Genomic DNA, 11,771 nt, shown 5'->3' with positions numbered 1-11,771 from the left:
GGAGAATAGGTTTAGGTTGGAGATCAGAAGGCAATATTTTACAGTTAGGGTGGCTAAAATCTGGAACCAACTTCCCAGGAAAGTGGTCCTCACCCCTACTTTGGGCATATTCAAGAGGAGGTTGGATGATCACCTGTCTGGGGTCTTGTGAACCCAGCATTCATTCCGGCCTGTGGCAGGGGGTCAGGCTAGATGATCTGTTCAGGTCCCTCCTGACCCTAGCTACTATGAAACTATGTATGCAATAAATAGAATGCAAACAGGACAGTGACTGAACAAAAAAGTGTGGTTTGTTCTTTGTCTTTGGAAAAAGCTCTCAACACATGTAGGAAACTACAGCAGAGAGTAGTATGCAAGCCAGTTCACCCTTATCAAGGGATGAGAGATCACAATTAACAATATAATGCGTCTCTTCACACAGTAGGTTTGTGCCCACGCCACCAAATAACAATGACAGGCTGTTCAAAAGAAGTTGCAAATTGAATGTTTGCAGTGTAACTCCTTTTTTAAAACTGTTTTTTTCTTTAGAGGGTCCATGAATTGCACCAAAGCAGTAACAGTCAGTTAAAGTCAACAATACCCACGGGTACTTACAACATAGCTATACCCCAGTGTTTGCCTGCTCTTTCCCCAGCTGCCTGGAAACCAGAGAGACCAATGAGGGCCACCGTCGGTGTAATGGTCAGAGGTCCAATATATCTCAGCAGAGCTCCAGGAAGCCCAAGGAAACCAATCACCACTTCTATCAAGGAGGACATGATAATAGCACCTTGAATCTGAACACACAGAGAATAGGAAAAGACAGAGTTTAATGCCACTGAGGATACAAAACATTTCTTTTTTCTGCTCTGGATTATAAACTGCAATTAAAGAATTCAGTGACAAAGAAGAAGACAGCCAATTGTTTTCGTCATACAACAGCTCATTATGATTAAGTGACTTATTGCTTAAGCATAACACTTATGTTTTTCTGCACAAAACTATTACACAACAGACCAGTGGGCCAGTCTGGTAGTTGTGTGGATAGCACATCACACTGTCATACAGGAGACCTGGGTTCCAGGCTAACCTTTAAGCTCTCAGATCGAACCGGCAAGGGCTGGTGGCGCCACGGAGGTGATGCTCTTAGCTCCTAGGGGCAGTGTATGCTGCATTGTTCACAAGTGCTCCTTAGAAGCTGGTATAGAGCAGCGTTGTGGTCTCAGGAGACTGTCAGCCCTCTTGGCTGCAGGGCTCTTGGCAGGATGGAGCTATGGTTTGAACATGGGGAAGAGAGAGGGGTTGTTTTTAATTAAGAAAGTTTGCAGCCCAAAGCAACGGGATGGGAGATAAATTCCATGAGACACGCCTTGATTTGGACTACGCTATCTATCACTCGATAGTGTGATGCCTGGGCTCAGCACTCATCTGAGACTCTGTAAAGGATGAGGAAGTTCACACTTAAATGGTGGGAGTGGAGAAGGACTTGGACACTCAGCAAGTCTCTTGGGAGAATCAATGCCCTATCAGAACTGTATCCAACTTTAGAAAATCTCTTTTTAGCAAGGTTTCTAAACAGCAGGCCATTTTCTGTAGGAAGCAGCCTACTGAATTACTCAACAAGAGTAGGCAAGTCATTTGATAGCAGCTAATGCCTTGTTTAACACTTACAGGTGAGCACAAATTGCAAAATGATAAAAGCAGCAGAATACTAGCCTCTCGTGTATTTGACTGGATATAATTTTGAATGTGGTAACTAACTCATTGCATTTGCTTTTCAGCAATGAACAAACAAGTTGGAAATACTCATATTTGCATGAAGCGAATAAAGGGAAATATCCAAATCGAATGATAGCGGAAGAAGAAATGATCAACTTAAAAGAAAAACAAGAATATGAAGACGCTTGGATAAGAATTCTCGACTGAAATGGGATGATCAATAGTGAAAGGTCAATTCCACGTTACCTCTCGTATCCTGGGATACCAGATATGCTCGGTGTGAAGCAGCTCTGCTGTTCCATTAGTAACCGCTATTGCTTATAAAAACAAAAAATAAATGTTTTTCATTGCCACGCCACACTTTGGTTTGTTATTACTGAGCAAAGTAAAATCTAACTTAACACATTAGCAATTTTTTATGTTTTCAAACATTCCCTGTTGACAACTACTTACTCTCAAAGTAAGAAATTTCCTATGTCGAACCCACACAATCGCTTCTTCGTACAAAACGTGCAATTCCCAAAGACTAGCCACTAACTCAGCCCACTTTACCAGAGTGGAAAGTGTCCAAGGGCAAGTGTCCAAGGAGGACTCTCTTTATTCTAGCGAAGAACTGAATGGGAAAGTTTTCATAGTGAGAATTACTTGACTGCATAATGCATCTCAAACAGTCCCAAACTGTTTAAAATTCAGCTAACTAGGGGAACACTAAGGAACTCCTGTTTTAAGAGTTAGAAGCAGACAATGGTTATTTCCAAACACAAACTGAAGATGACCAACATTACTAGACGCAGTAACTTTTATTAACCAATAGCTTACTTGATACTCAACACAGCAATAAGCTATAGCAGGTTACGTACAGGTTGGCTGTTAACAGGGCACTATGGATAAATCAACCTGGGAATATATTCAGCAGCCATATAAACTGCCAAGATGCACCTCTTATATGACTTACCACCCCTGGCACCTTATTGGGTTAAGTTTTCTAACATCTATGGCCTGTTTTCCTGCACTAGCAACTTTACTTCACAAGCATATTTACATATTTGATAGCTTTCTCCTAATATTACATAAAAGGGCAAGGAGGGAAAGTTAAGAGAATATGGGAAATACAACAGAATTCGGCACAAAGTGAATTAAGAGCACTGAAATTACTTTCGTGCCAGTCTTTTAACTGAAACACATTTCAAGACAGCCCAGACAGTGAAGTTTAAAACACATTCTTCATCTAAAATGTGACTATGAACTGGCACTAAAAACACTCAAGACACTGGAGTTGGCACAGAAATGGTGCAAGGCCTAATGTGGCCTGATTCTTTTATTTTATATATTTATTTATTTTTAACCAGCAATGGTACATGAGGTATAAGCCACCCAGGCTGAGTACTTCAGTTCCCTGCTGATTATGCAGAGAGAGGAATAAAACAAAGTGCCTACTTCAAAGGTCTGCCAATTAGCCCATTCTTAATCAATGTAATGCATAGGCTGGTAAACCGAGGTTTTTTTTTTTTTTTTTGACATTTTCCACAGAAAAGCTCTCATGGACATGAATTTTATCTCTATCCTTTCATTATTTTTAAGTGAACCATGTATCTGTTTTTACCATATCTTGCCTAGGATTAACGACAGACTAATTGGCCAGGTCATTAGGGACTTATCCTGCTCATTCTCTTTAAACACTGTCCCAACATTAGAACTTGTCCAGCCATCAATGACTTCAGTGAATATTGACATCGGTGAGTTCTGCAGTCATCTCTTACAGCACCCAGGTGGGAGCAGTACAGAACTGCCCAACTCTTGCAGGTGCTGCTTAACATTCTTCCTAGTCCCTAATGGAAGACAAACTACCTCCTCATCCTGCTTCTTTCTGAATAAGGAATAAAATATATACCAAGTCCTTCTATCTTTTCTGCATCATTAAGTATTTTGTCATTTCCGTTCAATACCGAGGATTTCCCCTGTTCTTAATACACTTTAAAAATGGTTGCTCATTTCTTTCAAAGTTTAAACGTCATGAACTAAGGTATGTTATTCCTAGTCTCCACTCAGAGAGAGTGGTCACTGATGCATCAAGGGATATGTTAGCAACAAATCAGATGCTTCATTCTGGGTAACATGGATCACTTATTGACACGTTAGGACAAAACTACCATACATAACTTGCATTTACCTGTGTTATTACATTTCCACTTCTCCAAAGAGAGAATGGCTCGGGCAGGCGCTAAGAAAGCGAAAGCACTGGCTTGAAATAAGGGTAACCTGAAGGAAATATAAAGATAAGATGGAGACTGTCATAATTTGTTATTTCATAACATTTAGCCCATAGATATTCTTCCTGTAGTTGTCAGTTAACCTTCCCTTAACTTATTAACCTTTTTTTTTTTGGTAGTTACTAGATTCTTGAATTAGACATTTCTTTTATAAAAGGAGCAGAAAGGCAAATTGTAGCTCACCAACCATCACAAAGAGCTGTAAGAGATCACAGACTAAAACAAATGAAAAGAAACAGTCAGTATGCTATCTGGGACAGAGCTACTGTATGCTGGTCCAACAAACCCTGCTCCATGGGAAAAGCAGCAGGGCACAAAGGGTATAAAACACCATGAGTTTGCTTGCTTAGGTGCCCACCATGCAGAATTACAGTATCTGAACTGTTTAAAAATTTTTCCTGAGAGGCAAGTTGTTTATGCAAACTCCAAGAAGAATAACTCACCTTAACTGCATGACTTTGATTCATAAATTGGTCATTAAGCAAATGCATAAATAATTACATAGATAAGAACTGATAAGCCATTCCATGCGAGTATATGCAGTAAAATTTGAAACCTGCAATAATTTTAAGACAACCCTTTGAACAAAGCTGTTTTGAACACACAGAGTACTTTCACAAACAGTCATAATCCTGTATTTATTCTACAAGCTGCAGTGTGCAGAGCTGTCAGACACATTAAGATACACTGCTAAAAAAGCAGCATTTAAACTGTTCTTTTAAACACAGGTTTTGAAGGGGTGCAGGCAGAGCGAGAGAAAAAAAAAAAAAAAAAAAATCACACAGCCCTTTTCAAAAGCCGATACTGAACCTTAGCACACTGGGTACTTACAGTTCAAGTCAGGCGTTGGCTACTGTTCCTACTTCATGGCTGCTTTTACAGCCACAATGAAAAATCCCGATACCTGCAGAAGCAATAGTCCAGGGAAAACGCAAACCTAGCAGGCTCAGTTAAACAGCATGAACCAGTAGGGCTGTGCAAAGCTTTGGTCCCCGATTCGATTTGGCAGAGATTCTGCCCTATTTGGTGGCTAAATCTCTGAATCCAAATAGAATCAGAAGACCCTTTAATCTCTCCGAATTTATTTGGAGAGATTTGGAAAGATTCAGACATAGACACAGCTTTAAATGCTTTTTCTACATACCTCTAGGTACCAGATGGCTTGTGAATGCTGTGAGGCTGGGGCGGATGGAGCATCCCACAGGAGTGCAGGGGGCTCCCCCAAGGAGACCCGGAAGTGGACCAGAAGCACTTCTGGTCCACTACTGGGTCCACCGGGAGCATGCTGGGGGCCCCTCGGTGCCCCCCAGCTCGGCGACTAGTGCCTCCTGGGTCTGGGGGGAGGGCTACCCAGGGTTCTCCTGTGGCCGATTGCCGAGCTGGAGGAGTGCGTGGGTGGGGAGGGCGCACCCAGGGTGCTCCCCAGTGGACCTGAAAGTGGACTGGAACTACTTCTGGTCCACTTCCAGGTTTGCCGCTGAGCATGTGGAGGGTCCCCCCACACTCCTGTGGGACGCTCCATGCGCCCCAGCATTGCAGCGTTCACGAGCCACACCGGTACCTCAATGTATGCAACAAAAAAAAAAACCTTTTAAAGCTGCGTCTACGTCCGAATCGCTGATTCTCTGAATCAGCATCGAATCTTCAGATTTGGGTTTGGCCGAATCGAATCAGGGACAGTGATCTGAATCAACTAATCAAATGACTGTCCCCGATTTGGGCTGAATCTGAATCGAATAGGGTCTGTTTTGCACATCCCTAATGAACAGTGCAGAACAGCAGAAAGAAAAGCTGTGGTAGCAGAAACATGAAAGGCTCCACAACCTAGAGGCAATGCACCTCAGTGACGGGAGGTGAAGAGGTGCCAGGCAGAATGAAATCAAGACACGGGGGTTCAGGGAAAAGAGGGGAGATGAAACACGTGCTATGAAGTCTACATGTGTGAATTTGCAGTCAGGAAGTGAGTTCAGAAGTCAATTATGACAGGTAAGGTCTTCTCTCACAGAAGGTGCTCCACTCCCACTGAGAACTGAGAAAACCCAATTGCATGAAAGTGTAAGTACATGCAGTGCATGGGGCATCTATAAATACCTTGCTCACACAGTCCTTTAAATATTGGCTAATATTTTCTATGTGGGCTTCTTCTTTGGGCAAAAAGCTAAACATTACTTTTGATGAGAGGAAATGGTAGTAGCTATGAGTGAATAATTTACCTTATCCCTTTGATGTTCACTGGACAAACAGTGCATACTGAAGCCCCCTGAAAAATACTAAATACCTTAAAGATGCTGTTGGAGGGGGAAAGGGAGAGGATCATAAGGAAGAAATCAGTATAATCCCAGCTTTTATTTAAAGACATTGTTGCATGTCTTAAAATTTACCTGATTTGCATCACAGCCTTGACATTAGTGCTGAAACTATGCCCTGAAGGTACTATATTGCAAAACAGCCAACCACGTACATAATTAAGACCATACAAATGCATTAACCAAACCTAAAACTGGCCTGAGGTAGTTTTGACATCAACTCTGAATTTCCTAGCTCACTGAGATTTTGGCAGCAACTCTATTCAACGCAGACCTTTTGCATGCAATTAAAGAGCTGTTTTAGAAATAAATTAATTATTTTAAATGCAACTATGCTCTGACGTTATGGTAACAGGACTGTCAGAAAACCTAAAACACAGAAGTACGTTTCTCGTACAGATTTAACCTACCAGATCATAATGGTTACTTTGGATCCCATCCAACCTTTTGAATTAATGCATACTTTATTCCATAGCTTCAATTCCTAAAATTAGTATGGATTCCAGATTAACTACAAATGACTCTAGATGCCAAGTTAAATCCATTTCTAAAGGACGTTTAAAGCAGCGGAATTTGACATTTTGAAATCATAATGGCTTTACTTGCTAAATACTTCTCAGTTGACAGGATTGCCAGTAAACCTTTAAGAACTGCATGTAGAATACAGTGGCTGTATTCAAGTCTCACCCAAATATAACTGACAGAAATCATGTGCTATCAGTTACTAGACGCTCAGCCACTAAAAACTTCTCTGCATGCACATGCCACTTTGTTTTAACCCCAAGCACAAAAGTGTTTTTTTTAGACAAGTGTCCTTCACAGAGTACCCAAGAATAAGACAAGCAAATAGAAAAACAAAACAGCCCAGACCCACAACACTTAGAGAATTTCAGCAAGGCAGGATGGTGACTCTTAGGAAGTTTAATAAATACTTCTGAAATTAACCCAAACTACTGGTCTGCAATGTATGCAAGCTGTTCCTTGACTGTAAATGAAGGTGTGAATAAAGGTGCAAGATCAGGAATTCAGCAACGTTTGTGAAAAGCACTGGAGTGGCTATAAACTGAGCATCTCTGCTGGAGTTTAACTGGGATTAGAATGAAGACAATGAAGAGTCTTCCATGTTTTACTATTCTCCTGTCTCCTTCATAAGCTGCTGCTGATAGCTAGGAGTAGGTATATTTTAAGATTTGGTATATTTTGACTAAGTGTAACAAGTGAGTCAGTCAATGGGGATACAAAACAAAACAAGTAAGAAATAAAATCTGCAGGACAGAAGCTGATAAACATCTGCCAGGAAAAAAATCTTCTGAGAAAAAAATAAATAAAATGGCACATTTTTTACTCTTCTTTCTAAATGTGTCATCTACGCCTTTCTGTAGTCTGCAGTTGATGAATGAAATATCAAAGCAGCTTTCAAGAAAACTAAGGGGTGGAAAAGAATAAAAATGTTTTCTAAGGAGATGGAAGGGAAATGAGAAAACACATTAGCTGTATGCCTTCTCAAGGCTTGAAAATGTTCAATTCAGGAAACCTCGACTGTCTGAAAAGGGTTGGGTTTTCTGAGCTGATCATCTTCCCCTGCTATTCTAAAGGATTTGTTTAAAGGGCTTGCCTTCCTCGCCCTGCTGAGTAGGTCTCCTCCACCCATGGACTCTGTTTCTCGAGTAAATCTTTTATATTTGGACTATGTTGTCCGCTTTCTGTCCGATTTCATCTTGTATCATTTTTGGACTGAAAGAAGAGATGTTTGAAGAGCAAAACTCATAATAATGGAACATGCTAATACAATGAGCATCTTTCTTCTAGACTTCTTCCTTGGCTACATTCGAAAGAATGCAGAAATAGCCTTGTGAGTTTCCTCCATCCTTTCCTTTTCAGATACAGGGTCAAAAGTTTAGGCAAATGTTTCTTTGAAAGCCTTTCTGCAGTACTCCATGTACAGTTTTAACTATTTTGATATTTTAAAGCTGACTCCTAGTAATTTCCTGTTTTGGGAAACAGCACATCCATTAAAGCCAGTCAGTCTTTGATAGAGCTTATTAAAACTGCAGACTAAAAGGAGTTAGAACCCCAGCAAGCTAGCTTAACAGTGATGCTCCATCCCAGGCAAATGGTATCAGCAGCTCTGGGCAGCTAAGAAATATAAACATTGTTTCTTGCCTCCATACACAGAATCTACTGAAATATGTAAGTTAGTGGCAGAAACTAAGGTCAGGGACCAAGTCACCTTTCCCTTTTCATATTGGCTGTTATATTGTGAATCACTTCATAATTGAAGTACCCAAAGTCAAGAATCCTGAAAGAACAGAAATGTCTTTATCTGCATCTCACCCTTCATTCCAACTACAGGATTAACTATGGAGTTCACCCACTTCTTTCCCTCTAGGCTCTTGAAGTGGCAGAAACGTACACTGGCATATTAGTCTATACATGTTGAAATCCAGAGATCCTACTATCTCACCACACTTTACCAATCATATTACTAAAACTGTCATATCAGAACATGACAGAAGCAGCACAGCTTCCACCTTTGAAAATAACTGGAAATTATTTTGGTTCCTAGTACAAGTGTGCTAAAGAATCACCCTTTACACAGGGAGGTGTGATTTTTTTTTCAGAGCTTCTCCATCTTTTCTCTCCTGTCTTTTTCTTGCTCTGCCTGGTGCCTTCCACATGTGTCCAGTATGCAGCCTTGGTGTCTTTCCAGCCACTTTGTTGTGAAACTTTTCCCAGTTAGGATGACAGGTGTATTCCCTAGTCATCTTGCATTTGAACCATTACCTGGTATTTTGCCCTCATCCTGACAAAGTTACATACATTTACAGATATGTATCATGACAACCAACATCTTAACAACAACAGTAACAAAAAAAAAAAAAAGAGAGTTCTGATCTCACCTGCACCCAAAAGTTGTTTGTAATAAAGTAGTGATTCCCACACAGAAGAAAATGGTCCCAATCAGTTGGCTGGTAGCCCACTGGTCAAACCCAACACACATGGCATCGGCTAGCAAAAAGGGTACTGCTATGGTTCCACTAAAACATGTCAGGTAGTGCTGTGAAGAGGAAGAAGGCATGCTTCATTAATACACCTAAAAGTACATATAAAATGTAAACAAATCACTATGCTTTCTCATGTGTTCAGCTAATTCTAGCCAGCTACTCCTGGTCTCCTACTTCTGGACAATAAATTACATTGCTAACTGGTTACTGTTCTCATTCTTGACAAGCGAGTATCTAGAGTATCTAGATAACCAAGCTGAAGCAGGTTAGAGATTTAAACAAACATATCACTCTCTCCACCTTTCAACATGTGAAAAAGTGTCTGCTTACACATGAACTTAGAATACATTTAAGAAGTTCTTGAGCAAGAATATTATATCGTAGAAAGGATCTTAACTGCTGAAAACTGGGCAATCATGGATTTATTCTGCTTGGAGCCAAGTAGTTTAATAAGAAGAGTACCCTGTTTAGGTTTGTTTAAAAAAAAAATTCAAAAAACCCCACCCCTCAAAAAAACAGCTAGAAGAATTCCTGTGGAGTTGGCTGAACTTGAATAAATGCCAAAGTAAAAGTAGATGCCTTTACTTTTCTACGGAGTAATTTGTTTGAGGATCTCAAAGTACTTTTAAACAAAAGCTCAACATTCCTTTGGGAGAGGTTTTATTAGCAGAGAGACGGAGTTAGCTGTTTTTGCCTGAAGTCAGGAACAAGGCAGGGTAGAAGTGCACCTTGTGGACAAACTAAGACATACAGAGAGAGAAAGCTTTTGTGAATGTGAGCTCAGGGCTTCATCAGAGGTTTTATTACCCGTTTGGAAAGATATAACTGACAAGGACTCATCCAACCTCTTATCAAGTCCACGACACAGTTGGTATGACAATCCAGCAATTTTTGCTATCCATTAGGCTGTACTAACTAGCAAACGTACACTATATTCAAATGCCTAAAAGATGTCCAGCAATTTCAGCAGGCTACAGGTGCTCTTTTTCATATCTCAACATCCTTCCAATGATAGAGCTGCCACTGAACTTGCTAGTCATTCCCAGAATTAACACTTTAAAGAGATTTTAGCACCTGTACTGCATCCCTCACTGCTTTCCCCTTACCTGAATTCAAGAGATGACTTGTTGTTCTAGCAATGAATGATTTTTAACACTTAGTTAAATAAAATGACAAGCATTACATAGCAGCCCAAGTAGTTATTTCTTAAATGAATCTTCTGAAATTCCTCAAATGCAATAGCTGACCTGGAATATCAGTATAGTGAGGAGGGAAATGGAGGGTAAGAAACAACAGGATGAATACCCTGCCATGAAAGGCTTACTTGCACTTAAAAATAAGAATGAAAATTGGGCAGTATTGAAGGAGAAACTGAACAGATGCAGGTATTTAGAGAAACTCCCAATGGTTTCCAAAGTCTCCAGCATTAACACGTTATCTGTTCTGTTTTACTCCCAGTCCATTGCCACATTACACTCAAGGAAATGGAGTAAGATTGGGCTTCAAGCTTCCCAGCTACCTTTAATAATTCAGAGGGACACAAAACCTCGAAGGCAAATTATAAGCAACTACTCATCATCTTTATCATATTCACTCTATGAAATTAAATTAATATTAAATTTATTAAATTAAATTTATTTAATTAATTAATTTATTAATTAAGAAGCGCTCTTTCCTGCCCAGAGCAGGGGGTCGGACTCGATGAACTACTGAGGTCCCTTCTGACCCTAACAACTATGAATCTATATATAGAATTTTTTTTTTTTTAAGATTGTAAACAAAACCGAAGAAAAAATTCTCAACATCTTGAAATATACCTGTAACCCTAAGAATATGCAGAGGTACCAAGGGGGAACATCCTCAATTGTGTATATCATGTCAGTTCTCTGTGCATCTAAACTTCCACTGCTGTCCAACGTCTCTGCCAGAGAGCTCTGTCAAATTGAAAGAGGGGGGAGGAAAAAGAATTAAGAAAAAAAAAAAAAAAAAAAGACAGCTGCAGTTAATATTACAGAAGAATAAACTAAACTGGAAGTGTTAGGCTACTTAAAAGGGGCTCAGAAAACGACGGCTGTTTTATTCCCCAAACAACATTAATGCTCATTACATCTTAAAAAACAAATCATACCTTTGAGATGACCAATTGATATCCTCAGCTCTACAGCTACTGCATCTGTGTATAAAAGATGTTCTCTCAATCTCTCTCATAACCTATGCCCTGCCTATTCATACTGACATAGTATAATTGTTCACTTGTGATATAACTGGTCTGGCAGCAAATTACACCAAAGCAAACGGAGATTATCATGATAGACTTGTTTGTGTATATACATATAAAAAACGAGAGCGTGAAAAATGAGTACGTAGAAAAACAGTCAACAACGGACATTTCAACGTAAAATGGTTTTACTTACATAATAGATCTTAACTGAGGACAAGGGAGTTCCTCGTTATAATAATTACTTCCTACGCCTGCTTTGAGTTGTCTCAAC

At 39.9% G+C, this 11,771-nt stretch overlaps 1 protein-coding gene across 11 annotated transcripts in view; it reads right to left on the bottom strand.

Annotated features, from left to right (window-relative positions):
- Positions 1 to 11,771, bottom strand: part of SLC23A2 (solute carrier family 23 member 2) — an 80,993-nt gene that overhangs the window by 19,498 nt on the left and 49,724 nt on the right. For 8 of the 11 annotated variants that reach the window (XM_006035148.3, XM_025191303.1, XM_025191307.1 and 5 more), the window contains 5 exons: positions 11,097 to 11,213; positions 9,175 to 9,332; positions 3,869 to 3,957; positions 1,945 to 2,015; positions 595 to 776 (listed from right to left, as the gene is read on the bottom strand). In XM_006035148.3, coding sequence (XP_006035210.1) covers positions 595 to 776; positions 1,945 to 2,015; positions 3,869 to 3,957; positions 9,175 to 9,332; positions 11,097 to 11,213 — 617 coding nt within the window. Of the gene's footprint in view, positions 1 to 594; positions 777 to 1,944; positions 2,016 to 3,868; positions 3,958 to 9,174; positions 9,333 to 11,096; positions 11,214 to 11,407; positions 11,453 to 11,771 lie in introns of all 11 variants that reach the window. The other 3 variants (XM_025191311.1, XM_025191309.1, XM_025191312.1) reach the window with 3 other exon arrangements.

The sequence above is a fragment of the Alligator sinensis genome, unplaced genomic scaffold (assembly GCF_000455745.1).
Source record: "Alligator sinensis unplaced genomic scaffold, ASM45574v1 scaffold1373_1, whole genome shotgun sequence".
Classification (NCBI taxonomy): domain Eukaryota; kingdom Metazoa; phylum Chordata; order Crocodylia; family Alligatoridae; genus Alligator; species Alligator sinensis.
The sequence above is the reverse complement of the archived record's forward strand: the minus strand, read 5'-3'. Positions and strand labels throughout refer to the sequence as shown.